The sequence below is a fragment of the Ammospiza caudacuta genome, chromosome 39 (genome assembly GCF_027887145.1).
Source record: "Ammospiza caudacuta isolate bAmmCau1 chromosome 39, bAmmCau1.pri, whole genome shotgun sequence".
NCBI lineage: Eukaryota > Metazoa > Chordata > Aves > Passeriformes > Passerellidae > Ammospiza > Ammospiza caudacuta.
Window position 1 is genome coordinate 420,434 of NC_080631.1, and position 18,861 is coordinate 439,294.

General features: G+C 42.4%; 1 protein-coding gene across 3 annotated transcripts in view; it reads right to left on the reverse strand.

Annotated features, from left to right (window-relative positions):
• ACIN1 (apoptotic chromatin condensation inducer 1) overlaps positions 1-18,655 on the reverse strand; it is a 36,175-nt gene extending 17,520 nt beyond the window's left edge. For all 3 annotated transcript variants that reach the window (XM_058823187.1, XM_058823185.1, XM_058823188.1), the window contains exons 1-7: positions 18,079-18,655; positions 15,895-15,960; positions 14,210-14,306; positions 10,944-11,011; positions 7,041-7,796; positions 6,892-6,932; positions 1,354-1,411 (exon numbers count right to left, since the gene is read on the reverse strand). In XM_058823187.1, the coding sequence (XP_058679170.1) occupies positions 1,354-1,411; positions 6,892-6,932; positions 7,041-7,796; positions 10,944-11,011; positions 14,210-14,306; positions 15,895-15,960; positions 18,079-18,216 (1,224 nt within the window). In that variant the 5' untranslated portion in view covers positions 18,217-18,655. The remainder of the gene's footprint in view (positions 1-1,353; positions 1,412-6,891; positions 6,933-7,040; positions 7,797-10,943; positions 11,012-14,209; positions 14,307-15,894; positions 15,961-18,078) is intronic.
• Positions 18,656-18,861: the final 206 nt, after the last annotated feature.

Genomic DNA, 18,861 nt, shown 5'->3' on the forward strand with positions numbered 1-18,861 from the left:
GACGTGTGGGGGGTCCGGGGGGTGGGGGAGGGGAGGGCAGGGGAGGGGGAGGGGCCCAGGTTTGGGGGGAAAAACCCGGAGTTGGGGAAAAACCACAAAACTTCGGGGAAAAAAAAAAAAAAAACCATGCAAATTTTTTGGGGGGAAAACCCGCAGTTTTTTGGGGGAAAAATTCCCGATTTTGGGGGAAAAAAAATCCCAATTTTTTGGGAAAAAAAAAAATTGCCAATTTCTGGGAAAGAAAAATCCCAATTTTTTGAAATCCCAATTTTTGGGAAAAAAAAAAAAAACAAACCAATTTTCGGGGAAAAAAAAATCCTAATTTTTTGGGAAAAAATTCCCAATTTTAGGGAAAGAAAAATCCCAATTTTTGGGAAAGAAATCCCAATTTTTGGAAAAAAAAATCTGAATTTTTGGGGAAAAAAACCCCAATTTTTTGGGAAAAAATCACAAGTTTTGGGAAAGAAAAATCCCAATTTTTGGGGAAAAAAAATCCTAATTTTTTGGAAAAAAAAAAAAACTCCCAATTTTTTGGGAAAGAAATATCCCAATTTTTGGGAAAGAAATCCCAAATTTTTGCGAAAGAAAAATCCCAATTTTTGGGAAAGAAATCCCCATTTTTGCAAAAAAAAAATCCCAATTTATGGGGAAAAAAATCCCAATTTTCGGGAATGAAATCCCAATTTTTGGGTTAAAAATTCCCAATTTTTGGTTAAAAACCCCAATTTTGGGTTAAAAATACGCAATTTTGCGTTAAAACCCCCAATTTTTGGTTAAAAATCCCAGTTTTGGGTTAGAAATCCCCAATTGTGGGTTAAAAATTCCCAATTTTGGGTTAAAATCCCCAATTTTTGGTTAAAAATCCCAGTTTTGGGTTAAAAATCCCCAATTTCGGGTTGAAATCCCCGATTTTTGGTTAAAAATCCCAGTTTTGGGTTTAAAATTCCCAATTTTGGGTTAAAAAACCCCAATTTTGGATTAAAACCCCCAACTTTTGGTTAAATTCCGAGTTTTGGGTTTAAAAGTTCCCAATTTCGGGTTAAAAAACCCAATTTTGGGTTAAAAGTCCCCAATTTCGGGGTAAAATCCCCAATTCTTGGTTAAAAATCCCAGTTTCGGTTGAAAATCCCCAATTTCGGGTGAAAATCCCCAATTTCAGGTGCCCAACCCCCCCCCCCCAATTTTTGCCCCACCCCCCCCGAGTTTTGGGGCCAAACCTGGGGATTTTGGGGCTCCCCCCCCCTTCCCCTCCCCCCCTCGGCCCCGCCCCCTCCCTCGGCCCCTCCCCCCGCCCACCCGGGCCCCTCCCCCTGCCCGCCCGGCCCCGCCCCCTCCCTGGGTTGCCGTGGTTACCTCGGGGGGGGCGGGGCTGGGGGCGGCTCCCGGCTCCATGGGCGGCGCCGGCTCCGAGCTGGGGGGGCCAAATCGGGACCGTTTGGGGCTTTTTGGGGCCGTTTTGGGGCTTTTTGGGGGCTTTGTGGGGATTTTGGGGGGTTTGGGGATTTTCAGGAATTTTTTGGAAAATTTTTTTTTTTCCCCCCTCGTAAAAATCCAATTTTCCCCACGAAAAACCCCTTAAAATTCCCAAATTGCCCCTTTTTTCCCTCAGAAATCCCCATTTTCCCCCCAAAAAATTCCCCTCGTAAAAATCCAATTTCCCCCCCAAAACAATCCCCAATTACCCCTCAAAAATCCCCATTTACCCCTCAAAAAATCCCGGTTTTTCCCCTCAAAAAAATCCCCATTTACCCCTTAAAAATCCCACTTTCCCTTAAAAACCCCCAATTTTCCCGCAAAACTCCTCTTGTTTCCATAAAAATCCCTGTTTCCCCTAAAAAATCCCCATTTTCCCTCATAAAAACCCGGTTTCCCCCTAAAAACTCCCAATTTGCCCCAAAAATCATCATTTTCCCCTCAAAAAATCCCATTTTCCCCACGAAAAGCCCCTTAAAATTCCCAAATTGCCCCTTTTTTCCCTCAGAAATCCCCATTTTCCCCCCAAAAATTTCCATTTGCCCCTCAAAAATTCTGATTTCCCTCACAGGTTTCCCCTTTTCCCACAGAAATCCCCATTTTCCCACAAAATTGCCAATTTTCCCTTATAAATCTCCATTTTCCCTCAGAACATCCCAAGTTTCTCCTCAAATATCCCCATTTTCCCCTCACAAAAAATCCATTTTCCCCTTAAAAGCTCCCAATTTGCCCCAAAATTGTCATTTTTCCCTCACAAAATCCCCATTTTCCCCACAAAAAACTTCACTTTTCTCTCAAAAATCCCCATTTTCCTCTCACAGAAACCCCAATTTCCCTTTAAAAGTGCCCAATTTGCCCCAAAAATCCCCATTTCCCCTCACAAAATCCCCATTTTCCCACATAAAACCCAAATTTCCCCAAGAAATTCCTCATTTTCCCCTCAGAAAATCCCAATTTACCCTCAAAAATCCCAATTTACCCTCAAAAATCCCCAATTTCCCCCACAAATTGCACAGTTTTCCCATTAAAGCTCTCCAAGTTCCCCTTTTTTCCCTCAAAAATCCCCATTTTCACCTCCAAAAATTCCTATTTTCCCACAAAAAACACCCATTTTCCCACAAAAATCCTTTTTACCTCAAAAAACCCAATTTCCCCTTAAAAAAAAAATCCTATTTCCCCTCACAAAACCCCCATTCCTCCCCCAAATCCCCCTTTTCTCCCCTCAAAATTCCTTTTTCAAAAACTCCCCCGATTTTCCCTCAAAAACACCCATTTTTCCATTAAAAAAACCCTTTTCCCCCTCACAAATTGTAATTTTTCCCGCAAAAATCCCCATTTTCCCCTCACAAAAATCCCCATTTTCCCCTCACAAAAATCCCAATTTTCCCCACAGTAATCCCATTTTTATCTCAAACCCCCCATTTGACCCACAAAAATCCCCATTTTCCACACAAAAATCCCAATTTCCCCCACAAAAATCCCAATTTTCCCCTCACAAAAATCCCCATTTTCCCCTCACAAAAATCCCAATTTTCCCTCACAAAAATCCCCAATTTCCCCCACAAAAATCCCAATTTTCCACTCACAAAAATCCCCATTTTCCCCTCACAAAACCCAATTTTCACCACAGTAATCCCATTTTTATCTCAAACCCCTCATTTGACCCACAGAAATCCCCATTTTCCCCACAAAAATCCCCATTTTCCCCACAAAAATCCCAATTTTCCCCTCACAAAAATCCCCATTTTCCCCTCACAAAAATCCCCATTTTCCCCACAGTAATCCCATTTTTATCTCAAACCCCTCATTTGACCCACAAAAATCCCCATTTTCCACACAGAAATTCCCATTTTCCCCACAAAAATCCCCATTTTCTCCACAAAAATTCCAATTTTCCCCTTACAAAAATCCCCATTTTCCCCACAAAAATCCCATTTTCCCCACAAAAATCCCAATTCTCCACACAAAAATCCCAATTTTCCCCTCACAAAAATCCCAATTTTCCCCACAAAAATCCCGGTTTTCTCCTCAAAAATCCCAATTTTCCCCTCACAAAAATCCCCATTTTCCCCTCACAAAAATCCCCATTTTCCCCACAAAAATCCCCATTTTTCCCTCATAAAACCCCCATTTTCCTCCAAAACCCCAATTCCCCCCACAAAAAAATAATAATTTTTCCCCACTAAATCCCGTGTTTCCCTCAGAAACCCCTCACATTCCCCACAAAAATCCTTTTACCTCCCAAAAAATCTTTTTTTCCCACAAAAATCCCTATTTTATCTCACAAAAATCCCATTTTTTTCTCAAAATCCTCATTTTACCCCCAAAATCCCCATTTTTCCCTCATAAAACTCCCATTTTCCTCAAAAATCCCGATTTTCTACTCAAAAACCCCAATTCCCCCCACAAAAAAAATCATTTTTCCCCACTAAATCCCATGTTTCCCTCAAAAACCCCTCAAAAATCCTCCTTTTACCTCCCCAAAAAAATTTTTTTCCCCACAAAAATTCTCATTTTATCTCACAAAAATCCCATTTTTTTCTCAAAACCCTCATTTTACCCCCAAAATTCCCATTTTCCCCTCAAAACCCTGCCACTTTCCCCTCATAAAACGCCCGCTTTCCCCACAAAAACACCCATTTTTAATCACAAAAATCCAATTTTTCTCTCAAAACCCTCATTTTACCCACAAAACTCCCCGTTTTCCGCACAAAACCCCACACATCTCCCTTAAAAATCGCAATTTCCCCACAAAAATCTCAATTTTCCCCACAAAAATCCCCATTTCTCCCTCACAAAAATCCCCCATTCCCCCCACACCCCTCACGACCCCCTCCCCATTTCCCGCCCTCCCTTTTCCCCTTTTTTCTCCACAAAAATTCCAAAATTACCCCCAAAACCCCTCAAATCCTTCTCAAAAATCCCTTTCTTACCCCCAATTTCCCCTTTTTTCTCCTCAAAAATCCCTTTTCTCCCACAAAAATCCTCGTTTTTTCCACAGAAACCCCCCCTCGACCTCTCAAAAATCATCATTTTCCCCACAAAAATCCTAAAATTACCCCCAAAACCCCTCAAATCCTCCTCCAAAATCCCTTTTTTACCCCCAATTTCCCCTTTTTTCTCCTCAAAAATCCCTTTTCTCCCACAAAAATCCTCATTTTTTCCACAGAAACCCCCCTCGACCTCTCAAAAATCATCATTTCTCTCACAAAAACCCCCACTTTCCCTTCATAAAACCCTCACTTCCCCTTCCAAAATCCTCATTTTCCCTCACAAAAATCCCGTTTTTCTCTCAAAACCCTCATTTTACCCACAAAAATCCCCGTTTTCCGCACAAAACCCTCTACTTTTCCCTCAGAAATCTCCATTTTTCCCTCAAAAATCCCAATTTTCCCCACAAAAATCCCCATTTCTCCCTCACAAAAATCCCCCGTTCCCCCCACACCCCTCACGACCCTCTGCCCATTTCCCGGCCTCCCTTTTCCCCTTTTTTCTCCACAAAAATCCCAAAATTACCCCCAAAACCCCGCAAATCCTCCTCCAAAATCCCTTTTTTACCCCCAATTTCCCCTTTTTTCTCCTCAAAAATCCCTTTTCTCCCACAAAAATCCTCATTTTTTCCACAGAAACCCCCCTCGACCTCTCAAAAATCATCATTTCTCTCACAAAAACCCCCACTTTCCCTTCATAAAACCCTCACTTCCCCTTCCAAAATCCTCATTTTCCCTCACAAAAATCCCGTTTTTCTCTCAAAACCCTCATTTTACCCACAAAAATCCCCGTTTTCCGCACAAAACCCTCTACTTTTCCCTCAGAAATCTCCATTTTTCCCTCAAAAATCCCAATTTTCCCCTCACGAAAATCCGCTTTTACACCCGAACCCCTCTCCCCTCACGACCCCCTCCCCCTTTCCCGCCTTCCCGCCGCCCCCTTTCCCTCCCTCTCCCCGTTCCCGCCCCGCTCCCCCCTCACTTTTCACCCTTTTTCCCCTTTTTTCCCCATTTTTTCCCATTTTTTCCCCTTTTTTCCCCTTTTGCCGCCTCACCCCGCGCCCCCTCCCCCCCCCGCTATTGTGCGGGGCGGCCGCAGCCGGGCGGGGCCGCCATCTTGCCGCGATCCCAGCATGCCCCGCGCCGCAGAGGAGGCGGGGCCGCCAGGCGTGGCCAATGGGCGACGCCGCGGGGGGCGTGGTAAGGAAAAACCAGCCAATCAGCACGCCGAGAGGGCGTGGTTAAAGAACAGCAGAGCGGCTGTATAAGGAGTTAAAAAGGGGCGGGGCTATCTCCTTAAAAGGGGGTGGGAGGGCGGGGTTAATGCTAATGAGGGGCTTTCAGGGGGCGGGGTTTAGCGTTGCCATATAAGGGCAAGCCACGCCCACCGCGGCCCCCAGACCCAATTAGGGACCCAAAAAACCCCAAAATTCTCCAAAATTCCCCCAAAAATTCACCCCGTACCCAAAAAAGGACCCCCAATAACGACCCCAGACCCATTCAGAGACCCCGGGACCCCCAAAATTCCACAAATTTACCCCAAAATCCCCCCAAAATTCCACCAGGACCCCCCCCCCCCGCCCCAAACCCATTTTGAGACCCCAAAATTTCCTGAAAATCTCACAAATTTCGACAAATTTCCACAAAACCCCCTTAAATTCACAGAAATCTCCCCCAAATCTCCTTAAATCGCCCAAAAAACCCCAAACTTTCCTCAAAATTGCCCCGACGCTCACAAATTCCCCAAAACCCCAATAAAATTTCCCCCAAATTCCCCCAAATTTCCCCCAAATTGGGCCGAATTCTCTCAATTTGCCCCCAATTCCCGGAATTTCCCCCCAAATTCCTCGATTTTCCTCAAAATCCCCCAAATTTCCCCCCAAATTCTTTAATTTTCCTAAAAATCCCCAAAATTTCCCCCAAAATTCCTCAATTTTCCTCAAAATCCACCAAAATTTCCCCCAAATTTCCCCCCAAATTCATCAATTTTCCTCAAAATCCCCCAAATTGCCCCCAAATTTCCCCCCAAATTCCTCAATTTTCCTCAAAATCCCCCAGATTTGTCAATTTTACTCAAAATCCCCCAAAATTTCCCCCAAATTTTCCCCCAAATCCCTCAATTTTCCTCAAAATCCCCCAATTTCCCCCAAATCCCTCAAGTTTCCTGAAAATCCCCCAAATTGCCCCCAAATTCGTCAATTTTCCTCAAAATCCCCCAAATTTTCCCAATTTTCCTCAAAATCCCCCAAATTTCCCCCAAATTTTCCCAAATTTCCCCCCAAATCCCTCAATTTTTCCCCAAAATCCCCCAAATTTTCCCCCAAATTTCCCCAATTTCCCCCCAAATTCCTCAATTTTCCTCAAAATCCCCCAAATTTCCCCAAATTTCTCCCCCCCCCCCTTTGTTTCCCGCCCCTCCCCCGCTCACCTCTCCTCCTGGGGGCGGTCCCCGCGCAGCCCCTCCCCCTCCTGGGGACACAATTTGCATATTCAGCCCGCGGTGGGCGTGGCCTCGCCCCGCGTCGCCCCCTCCCCCCATCCCTTTAAGCCCCGCCCCCTTTTGTCCCTGTCACTCACCTGAGCCCCGCCCCCGCGGGGGGAGGGGGGGGCGGACGAGGCCGGGGAGGAGGAGGAGGAGGAGGAGGGGGCGGGGGAGGGGCGCGCAGGGGGCGGGGCCTCGGCGCTCAGCAGGGGGGGGAGGGGCTCCTCTTCCTCCTCTTCGTCCTCCTCCTCCTCCTCCTTCCGGAGCCCCTCCCCCTCGGCCGGAAGCTCCGCCTCCTTCTCAGGCCCCGCCCCCTGCAGGGAGGGAGGGGAGGGGCTTCCCCGGCTGGGGGGAGGGGAATCCTCCACTTCCTGTTTGGCCTCCACTTCCTGTTCGGCCTCCGCTTCCGGTTCGGCCTCCGCTTCCTGTTCTGCCTCCACTTCCTGTTCCGCCTCCACTTCCTGTTCCGCCTCCACTTCCTGTTTGACTTCCACTTCCTGTTTGACTTCCACTTCCTGTTTGCTCTCCACTTCCTGTTGGGCCTCCGCTTCCTGTTCGGCCTCTGCTTCCGGTTTTGTCTCCGCCTCTTCCTGTTTTAGCCCCGCCTCCTCCCGCTTGGGTTCGGGCTCCGCCCCCCGGCTTGGCTCCGCCCCCGTTTCCGGTTTTTCCGGGGCAATTTCTGCCGCTTTCGGGGTTTCTTCCTCCTCTTCCTCCTCCTCCTCCTCCTCGTCTTCCTCCTCCTCCTCCTCTTCCTCCTCCTCCCCCTGCGGGCCCGAGGAAGGGGCAGGGCGACGGCGCCGGGGGGCGGGGCCTGACTCGGGGGCGGGGCCGGGGGGCGGGGCCGAGCGGGTCTGGCGGGGAAAAAAAAGCAGAAAAATTGAGAAATTTCAGCTGAAATCCCAAGAATTTCACCCAAAATTGAATCAATAAAATCAATTAAATAAATAAATTAATTAAATAGATAAAAAATAGAGATGTAGAGATTTTAAAAAGAAAAAATTGGAATAAAAAGTGAAAGAAATAAACCCAAAAAAGGGAAAATTACACTTAAAAATTGGAAAATTTGACCCAAAACTCGCAGAATTCACCCAGAATGTGAGAGGTTTTAAAAAATGAGAGAATTGACCCCAAAATGGGGAAATTCTGCCCAAAAATGGGGAAATTCCACCTAAAAATGGGGGGATTTGACACAAAACACAAAAATGAAATAGAAAATCCCAAAAGATTTTAAAAACCCCAAATATAAAGAAAAAAACCCAAAAAACCAACAAAATTAAACCAAAAAACCCAAAATTAAATTAAAAAACCCCCCAAAATTAAACAAAAAAACCCCCCAAAAATTAAACCAAAAAACCCCAAAATTCAACCAAAAATCCCCAAAAACGCCCCCAAAAATTCAACTTAACCCCAAAATTAAACCCAAAATCCCTAAAATTAAACAAAAAAACCCCAAAAATTAAACCAAAAAAAAACCTTAAAATTAAACCAAAAATCCCCAAAATTCAACCAAAAATCCCCAAAAACGCCCCCAAAAATTTAATTTAAAAACCCCAAAATTCAACCAAAAAACCCCAAAATTTAACAAAAAAAAAAAGAAAACTAAACTAAAAAACCCCAAAATTAAACCAAAAAACCCCAAAATTCAACCAAAAATCCCCAAAACCACCCCCAAAAATTCAATTTAAAACCCCAAAATTAAACAAAAAAACCCCCAAATTTAAACAAAAAAACCCCCAAAATTAAACCAAAAATCCCCAAAATTCAACCAAAAATCCCCAAAAACGCCCCCAAAAATTCAATTTAAAAACCACAAAATTAAACAAAAAAACCCCAAAATTAAACCAAAAAACCCCAACATTAAACAAAAAAAAACCCAAAAATTAAACCAAAAATACCCTTAAAATTAAACCAAAAAACCCCAAAATTCAACCAAAAAACCCCAAAAACGCCCCCAAAAATTCAATTTAAAAACCCCAAAATTCAACCAAAAAAACCCAAAATTAAACAAAAAAACCCCCCAAAAATTAAACAAAAATACCCCAAAAATTAAACAAAAGAACCCCAAAATTAAACCAAAAATCCCCAAAAACGCCCCCAAAAATTCAATTTAAAACCCCAAAATTAAACCAAAAATCCCCAAAATTAAACAACAAAAAAAATTCAACAAAAAAAAAAATTCAACAAAAAAACCCCAAAATTCAACCAAAAATCCCCAAAAAAGCCCCCAAAAATTGAATTCGAAAACCAAAAATTGATCAAAAACCCCCAAATTTCCACCAAAAATGCGAATTTTAATAAAAGCCCCAAAAGCGCCCAAATTTCCCCATTTCCAAATTTCCATTTCCAAATTTCCATTTCCAATTCCCCGTTTCCAAATTCCCCCATTTCCGAATTTTCCCATTTCCAAAAATTCAATTTAAAAAGCCCAAAATTAAACCAAAAATCCCCAAAATTAAACAAAAAAAACCCCAAAATTAAACCAAAAAAACAAAACCAAAATTAAACAAAAAATCCCCAAAATTAAACAAAAAAAACCCCCAAAATTAAACCAAAAAACCCCAAAATTAAACCAAAAAAACAAAAACAAAATTAAACAAAAAAACCCCAAAATTAAACAAAAAAAAAAACAAAATTAAACCAAAAATCCCCAAAATTAAACAAAAAAAAACCCCAAAATTAAACAAAAAAACCCCAAAAATTAAATTAAAAAAACCCTCATTAAACAAAAAAAAAACCCCAAATTAAACCAAAAAAACCCAAAATTAAACCAAAAAAACCCCCAAAATTAAACAAAAAAAACAAAACCAAAATTAAACTAAAAAGACCCAACAGAATTAAACAAAAAACCCCAAAATTCAACCAAAAAACCCCAAAATTCAACCAAAAATCCCCAAAAACGCCCCCAAAAAATTGAATTCAAAAACCAAAAATTGATCAAAAACCCCCAAATTTCCCCCAAAAATGCGAATTTTAATAAAAGCCCCAAAAGCGCCCAAATTTCCCCATTTCCAAATTTCCATTTCCAAATTTCCATTTCCAATTCCCCATTTCCGAATGCCCATTTCCGAATTTCCCCATTTCCAAAAATTCAATTTAAAAACCCCAAAATTAAACCAAAAAACCCCAAAATTAAACAAATAAAAAAGAAAATTAGACCAAAAAACCCCAAAATTAAACAAAAAAAACCCCAAACTAAACCAAAAATCCCCAAAAAACGCCCCCAAAAAGTTCAATTCAAAAACCCCAAAATTAAACCAAAAAACCCCAAAATTCAACAAAAAAATCCCAAATTCAACCAAAAATCCCCAAAATTAAACCAAAAAAAACCCCAAAATTCAACCGAAAAACTCCAAAATTCAATCACAAAAACCCCCAAAATTAAACCAAAAAACTCCAAAATTAAACAAAAAAAACCCAAAATTAAACAAAGAAAAAAACCAAAATTCAACCAAAAACCCCCAAATTCAACCAAAAATCCCCAAAAACGCCCCCAAAAAATTGAATTCAAAAACCAAAAATTGATCAAAAACCCCCAAATTTCCCCCAAAAATGCGAATTTTAATAAAAGCCCCAAAAGCGCCCAAATTTCCCCATTTCCAAATTTCCATTTCCAATTCCCCGTTTCCAAATTCCCCCATTTCCGAATTTCCCCATTTCCAAAAATTCAATTTAAAAAGCCCAAAATTAAACCAAAAATCCCCAAAATTAAACAAAAAAACCCCAAAATTAAACCAAAAAACCCCAAAATTAAACAAAAAACCCCCCCAAAAAAAACCCCAAAATTAAACAAAAAAAACCCCAAAATTAAACAAAAAAAAAAAACAAAAATTAAACCAAAAACCCCCAAAATTCAACCAAAAACCCCCAAAATTCAACCAAAAATCCCCAAAAACGCCCCCAAAAAATTGAATTCAAAAACCAAAAATTGATCAAAAAGCCCCAAATTTCCCCCAAAAATGCGAATTTTAATAAAAGCGCCCAAATTGGCGTTTCCTCACCGCCCTGCGCCGCTCCTTCCTCCCCGCGCCTTCCTCCTCCTCCTCCTCCTCCTCCCCCGCCTCCGACGCTGCAAAAAATCCAAAGTTGGGGGAAATTTGGGCATTTTGGGGTGAAATTTAAGAATTTTGGGAATTTTTTGGGGTGGAATTTGGGGATTTTGGGGTGAAATTTGGAGACTTTGGGAAATTTTTGGGGGTGAAATTTGGGGAATTTTTGGGGTGAAATTTGGGGTTTTGGGGTGAAATTTGGGGATTTTGGGAATTTTTGGGGTGAAATTTGGGGATTTTGGGAATTTTTGGGGTGAAATTTGGGGATTTTGGGAATTTTTGGGGTGAAATTTGGGGAATTTTTGGGGGAAATTTGGGGATTTTGGGGTGAAATTTAAGAATTTTGGGAATTTTTTGGGGTGAAATTTGGGGATTTTGGGGTGAAATTTGGGGATTTTGGGAAATTTTTGGGGGGTGAAATTTGGGGAATTTTTGGGGTGAAATTTGGGGTTTTGGGGTGAAATTTGGGGATTTTGGGAATTTTTGGGGTGAAATTTGGGGATTTTGGGAAATTTTTCGGGTGAAATTTGGGGAATTTTTGGGGTGAGATTTGGGGGTTTTGGGTGAAATTTGGGGATTTTGGGAAATTTTTGGAGGGGAATTTGGGGATTTTGGGAATTTTTGGGGTGAAATTTGGGGATTTTGGGAAATTTTTGGGGGGGAATTTGGGGAATTTTTGGGGGAAATTTGGGCATTTTGGGGTGAAATTTAAGAATTTTGGGAATTTTTTGGGGTGGAATTTGGGGATTTTGGGGTGAAATTTGGGGATTTTGGGAAATTTTTGGGGGTGAAATTTGGGGAATTTTTGGGGTGAAATTTGGGGTTTTGGGGTGAAATTTGGGGATTTTGGGAATTTTTGGGGTGAAATTTGGGGATTGTGGGAAATTTTTCGGGTGAAATTTGGGGAATTTTTGGGGTGAGATTTGGGGTTTTGGGGTGAAATTTGGGGATTTTGGGAAATTTTGGGGTGAAATTTGGGGATTTTGGGAAATTTTTGGGGTGAAATTTGGGGAATTTTTGGGGGAAATTTGGGGATTTTGGGGTGAAATTTAAGAATTTTGGGAATTTTTTGGGGCGGAATTTGGGGATTTTGGGGTGAAATTTGGGGATTTTGGGAAATTTTTGGGGGGTGAAATTTGGGGAATTTTTGGGGTGAAATTTGGGGTTTTGGGGTGAAATTTGGGGATTTTGGGAATTTTTGGGGTGAAATTTGGGGATTTTGGGAAATTTTTGGGGTGAAATTTGGGGAATTTTTGGGGGAAATTTGGGCATTTTGGGGTGAAATTTAAGAATTTTGGGAATTTTTTGGGGTGGAATTTGGGGATTTTGGGGTGAAATTTGGGGATTTTGGGAAATTCTTGGGGGTGAAATTTGGGGAATTTTTGGGGTGAAATTTGGGGTTTTGGGGTGAAATTTGGGGATTTTGGGAATTTTTGGGGTGAAATTTGGGGATTGTGGGAAATTTTTCGGGTGAAATTTGGGGAATTTTTGGGGTGAGATTTGGGGTTTTGGGGTGAAATTTGGGGATTTTGGGAATTTTTGGGGTGAAATTTGGGGATTTTGGGAATTTTTGGGGTGAAATTTGGGGATTTTGGGAAATTTTTGGGGTGAAATTTGGGGAATTTTTGGGGGAAATTTGGGGATTTTGGGGTGAAATTTAAGAATTTTGGGAATTTTTTGGGGTGGAATTTGGGGATTTTGGGGTGAAATTTGGGGATTTTGGGAAATTTTTGGGGGTGAAATTTGGGGAATTTTTGGGGTGAAATTTGGGGTTTTGGGGTGAAATTTGGGGATTTTGGGAATTTTTGGGGTGAAATTTGGGGATTTTGGGAAATTTTTGGGGGGGAATTTGGGGAATTTTTGGGGGAAATTTGGGCATTTTGGGGTGAAATTTAAGAATTTTGGGAATTTTTTGGGGTGGAATTTGGGGATTTTGGGGTGAAATTTGGGGATTTTGGGAAATTCTTGGGGGTGAAATTTGGGGAATTTTTGGGGTGAAATTTGGGGTTTTGGGGTGAAATTTGGGGATTTTGGGAATTTTTGGGGTGAAATTTGGGGATTGTGGGAAATTTTTCGGGTGAAATTTGGGGAATTTTTGGGGTGAGATTTGGGGTTTTGGGGTGAAATTTGGGGATTTTGGGAATTTTTGGGGTGAAATTTGGGGATTTTGGGAATTTTTGGGGTGAAATTTGGGGATTTTGGGAAATTTTTGGGGTGAAATTTGGGGAATTTTTGGGGGAAATTTGGGGATTTTGGGGTGAAATTTAAGAATTTTGGGAATTTTTTGGGGTGGAATTTGGGGATTTTGGGGTGAAATTTGGGGATTTTGGGAAATTTTTGGGGGTGAAATTTGGGGAATTTTTGGGGTGAAATTTGGTGTCTTGGGGTGAAATTTGAGAATTTTGGGGAATTTTAGGGGTGAAATTTGGGGATTGTGGGAAATTTTTCGGGTGAAATTTGGGGAACTTTTGGGGTGAGATTTGGGGGTTTTGGGTGAAATTTGGACATTTTGGGAAATTTTTGGGGCGGAAATTTGGGGATTTTGGGAATTTTTGGGGTGAAATTTGGGGATTTTGGGAAATTTTTGGGGCGGAAATTTGGGGATTTTGGGAAATTTTTGGGGTGAAATTTGGGGAGTTTTTGGGGGAAATTTGGGGATTTTTTGGGGTGAATTTGGGAATATTGGGGAATTTTTGGGGTGAAATTTGGGATTTTGGGGGGAAATTTGAGATGAATTTGGTGGATTTGGGGTTTTTGGGGTGAAATTTGGGGTTTTTGGTGTGGAATTTGGGGTTTTTGGGGTGGATTTGGGGATTTTGGGGTGGAATTTGGAGATTTTGGGTGAATTTGGGGATTTTGGGATGAATTTGGGGATTTTGGGGTGGAATTTGACATGAATTTGGTGGATTTGGGGATTTTGGGGTGGGATTTGGGGATTTTGGGGTGGAATTTGGGAATTTTGGGGTGGATTTGGGTTTTTTGGGGTGAATTTGGGGTTTTTGGGGTGAATTTGGGGTTTTTGGGGTGGAATTTGAGATGAATTTGGTGGATTTGGGGTTTTTGGGGTGGAATTTGGGGGATTTTGGGGTAAATTTTGGTGGGTTTTGTGGTGGAATTTGGGGTTTTGGGGGTGAAATTTGAGATGAACATGCTGGATTTGGGGTTTTGGGGTGGATTTGGGGTTTTTGGGGTGAATTTGTGGATTTTTGGGGTCTCACCGTGGGGCTCGGGGGGGTCCCGGCGCTGCTGGAGCAGCTCCTGCTGCTTCTCCAGGTACTGCTTGATGAAGCTGTTCTGCCCCATGGCCTCGCCCATCTGCCAAAAAAACGGGAATTTATCCCAAATTTGGGAATTTTGGGCACTTTTGGGGAATTTGCCCCCAATTTTTGGGGCTTTTTTGGGCGTTTTTTGATGATTTTTGGTGATTTTTCGATGATTTTTTGGGGCTCCGCGCGGGTTCAGCGAGGCTGTTCCACCCCCCCAGATCCTAAAAATTGGGAATTATTAAATTTTGGGATCACTTCAGGGTATTCAGGAATTTTTCTGGCATTTTTTCCGATTTTTTGGGGGTCTCTTTTGTGATTTTAGGGGACTTTTTAAAAAAATTTTGGGGATTTTTGGGAGAATTTTGGGGTCTCCAGGTACTGCTTGATGAAGCTGTTCTGCCCCATGGCCTCGCCCATCTGCCAAAAAACGGGAATTTATCCCAAATTTGGGAATTTTGGGCACTTTTGGGGAATTTTTCCCAATTTTTCGGGGGGATTTTTGGTGATTTGTTTTTATTTTTTTGTGATTTTCGGTGATTTTTCGATGATTTTTTGGGGCTCCCCGGGGGTTCAGCGAGGCTGTTCCACCCCCCAGATCCTAAAAATTAAGAATTCCCAAAAATTCAGGATTTTCTGGATTTTTTTTTCATTATTTTGGGAATTTTTTGACAATTTTTCCCAATTTTTGAGCACTTTTTGGATTATTTTTCGGCGATTTTTGGTGATTTTTCGATGATTTTTTGGGGCTCCCCGTGGGTTCAGCGAGGCTGTTCCAACCCCCAGATCCTAAAAATTGGGAATTCCCAAATTTTGGGAATAATTTTGGGATTTTCTTCCCTGTTTTGGGAATTTTCCCCAATTTTTGGGGAATTTTTTGGGGCATTTTTATGGCGATTTTTGGTGATTTTTTGATGATTTTTTGGGGCTCCCCGTGGGTTCAGCGAGGCTGTTCCACCCCCCAGATCCTAAAAATTGGGAATTCCCAAAAATTCGGGATTTTTAATAATTTTTGGGGAATTTTTCCCATTTTTTGGGGGAATTTTTGGGTGAATTTTGAGAGTTTTTTGGCGATTTTTAGAGATTTTAATGATTTTTTTTTTTTTAGGGATTTTTAAATAGGTTTTAGGGATAAAGCCAAGCCTTTCCAACCCGAGATTCCAAAAATTGGGAATTCCCAAAAATTTGGGATTTTGGCAACTTTTTCCCCTTTTTTTAGGAATTTTTTGGTGATTTTTTTTTTACTATATTCGACAAATTTTGGAGATTTTTCATTATTTTTGGGCGATTTTTTGATGCTTTTTTAGGAATTGAGCGAAGCCTTTCCAACCCACGATTCCAAAAATCGGGAATTCCAAAAAAAAAAATTGGAATTTTTGGAATTTTTTCAGATTTTTTTGGTGATTTTGGGGATTTTTTGGAGGAAATTTCAGGATCTACTGGGGTAATTTAAAGAAATTTTGGGGAATTTTAGAAATAATTTGAGGGAATTTAATGAAATTTTGCTGGGGATTTGGGGAGGTTTCGGGGGAATTTGAGGGAATTTTGGGTGGATTTTGAAACATTTCTGGGAAATTTTGGGAATTTTGGGGGGGTTTCTGTAAATTTGGGGTGAATTTGGGGATTTTTGGGGGCCTCACCTGGGAGTTGGGCTGGAAGGTGGGGTGGGGGCTCGAGTGCTTCTGGAGGTTCTCCAACATCAGCGCCTGAATGGGGGCAGATTCCGGAAAACTTAATTTAATTTAATTTTAATTACTCCCTGAAATTCTATTTCTCATTAATTTACTTTTTTGTTGCCCTCCCTCCTTTAAATCCCCATATTTTCCCCCAAAATCCCCACATTTTGCCCAAAACCCACAAAATTCTGAATTTCTGACCAAAATTGCCTCAAAAACTCCGAGTTTCCCCTCAAAAATCCCTCACAAAGTGACCAAAAATCGGATTTTTGCCTCGAATCCCCTCATAAACCCACAAAAAATGTGATTTTTACCTCAAATCCCCTCAAAACCTCAACAAAGTTGTGAATTTTGGCACAAATCCCCCCCAAAATTGCAATTTTTACCTCAAATCGCCTCACAAACACGTGGAAAATGAGGATTTGGCCACAAATTCCTCAGGAATCCACAAAAAATTGCAACTTTTACCTCAAATCTGCTGAAAATTTAACAGAAACTTCGCTTTTTACCTCAAAGTGCCTCAGGCTCTTCCTAAATTCCCCAAACCCTGAAGTTTTACCTCAAATTCTCTCCTAAAGTCACCAAAATAATTTTTTTTTTTTTTTTTGCTAAAATCCCCCAAAACAAGGATTTGCTTTTGAATTATCAAAACCAAATCTGTTCAAAATGACAAAAATCTGAGTTTTGCCCCAAATGCCTCCTCAGGGTCCTCAAAACTGCGACTTTTACCCCAAATTCCCTCACAAATTCACCCAAAATGGTTAATTTAAACCTTAAATCGCCCTCAATTTCTCCTCAAACTCATTAAAACCGCAAATCTCCTAAAACATCCCCCAAAATCGGAGTTTAGAACTTAAATCCCCTCAGACTTTTAATGGAATTAATGAAAATCGCGACTTTGAACCTCAAATTCCCCTCACGAATTTCTCAAACCCGGAGCTTTAAACCGAAATCCCCTCAGACTTTCCCTCAAAATCATCAAAACAGCAACTTTTAACTGAAATCCCCTCAGACTTGTCCAAAAACTCAACAAAATCGGGATTTAAAGCCCAAATCCCCTCACAAACTCCTCAAAACCGGAGCTTTAAACCCAAATCCCCTCAGACTTTTCCCCAAACTCACAAAAATCGCAACTTCGACCCCAAATCCCCTCAGACTTTTCGTAAAACTCGTCAAACCCGGGATTTTCACCTCAAAGCCCCTCACAAAAACCTTAAAACGGGAGCTTTAAACCCAAATCCCCTCACAAATTCCTCAAACCCGGAGATTTCAACCGAAATCGCTGCCGACTTTTACTAAAATTCACAAACCGGGATTTTCACCCCAAATCCCCTCAGGAAAACCTCAAAACTGGAGCTTTAAAACCCAAATCGCTTCAGAACCGCAATTTCACCTCAAATTCCCTCACAAACTCCTCAAAGTCGGAACTTTAAACAAAAACCTACTCAGACTTTTTGTAGAATTCACAAAACTCGCAACTTCTACCACAAATCCCCTCAGATTTGCATTAAACTCATAAAACCGAGGACTTTTACCTCAAATCCCCTCACAAAAACCTCAAAGCTCCTCACAAACTCCTCAAAATCGGAGCTCTAAACCCAAATCGCCTCAGACTTTACCTCAAACTCATCAAAACCAAGATTTTCACCCCAAACCCCCTCACAAACTCCTCAAAACCGGAGCTTTAAACCCAAATCCCCTCAGACTTTTTGTAGAATTCACAAAACCCGCAACTTTACCTCAAACCCCCACACAAACTCCTCCAACCCCTCCCTTTAAACCCAAATCCCCTCAGGCTCTCCGCGGACCACCCAAAGCCCGCAACAAACCCCAAACCCCCACAAAACGCCAACTTTTACCCCCAAACCCACCCCAAAAAAAAACCTCTCCCCTCTCACCGACCCAAAATCCGCTTTTTTCACCCCGAACCGCCCTCACCCCCCCACTCACCCTCACGAAGGGGGGGGTCTCCTCCTTCCCGCCTTTCCCCCCCCTCACGCGTTGGCGGGAAAACCCTGAGGGGGGGAACCTTCCCCCCCTTCACTCCCCGCTTCCCGCGCATGCGCCGCCATTTTCCCGCCCCCCCCTCTTTCCCCTCACGGCGGCCTCTCCTCGGCGCCGCCGCCATTTCTGGCGCTTCCCCCTCACCCCTCGCAGCCGCTTGATCAGGGCGCTCTTCTGGCCGCTCTTGGCGAGCCCTCGCTGCTCCAGGGCCGCTTTGAGGTCGGCGACGCGCAGCAGATGGAGCGGCCGCCCGTCCAGAGTCACCTCCTCCCCGTCCGCCATCTTGGTGTGGCGCCGCTTGCGCTGCGCCTTCGGACGCTTCCGGACGGCGGCTTCGGCAACTTCCGCACGGCGCTTCGGCTGTTTCCGTAACCTTCCGTGGCTTCCCGTTGATCTTCGGGTGTTTCCGTAACTTTCCGTGCGTTCCCGGCGGCTCTTCGGGTGTTTCCGGTGCTCTTCGGGTATTTCCGGCTGTTCCCGTGGCTCTTCGGGTGTTTCCGGTGTCGGGGAGGCTCGGAGGAGTTCGGCAATTTCCGGAGGGATTCGGGATTTTTGTTCCCCGATTAAAGTTCGGCAATTTCCGCGTGAAACTTCGGCGGTTTCCGTGAAAGCTTCGGGGCTTTCCGGAAAAATGCGCGAAAAAAATTAAAATTTTGGGGAATTTCCGTAGAATTCCCGATTTTCCGTGGAAAACCCGGACATTTCCAGGAAAGAACTCCAAAAAATTCCGGAAAAAATAAAAATTGTTGTTTTTTCTGTTTTTTTTTTTTTTTTTTTTCCCCAAGGTCGGGAATTTCCGTAAAACCTTCGGGACTTTCCGTACAAACCGACGAAAAAAACCGCGGGAAATTTCAGTGAAAAAAACAAATAAATAAAAGAACGCACAACGATTTTTTTAATTTTTTTTTTTTTTTTTTTTTTTTTGCC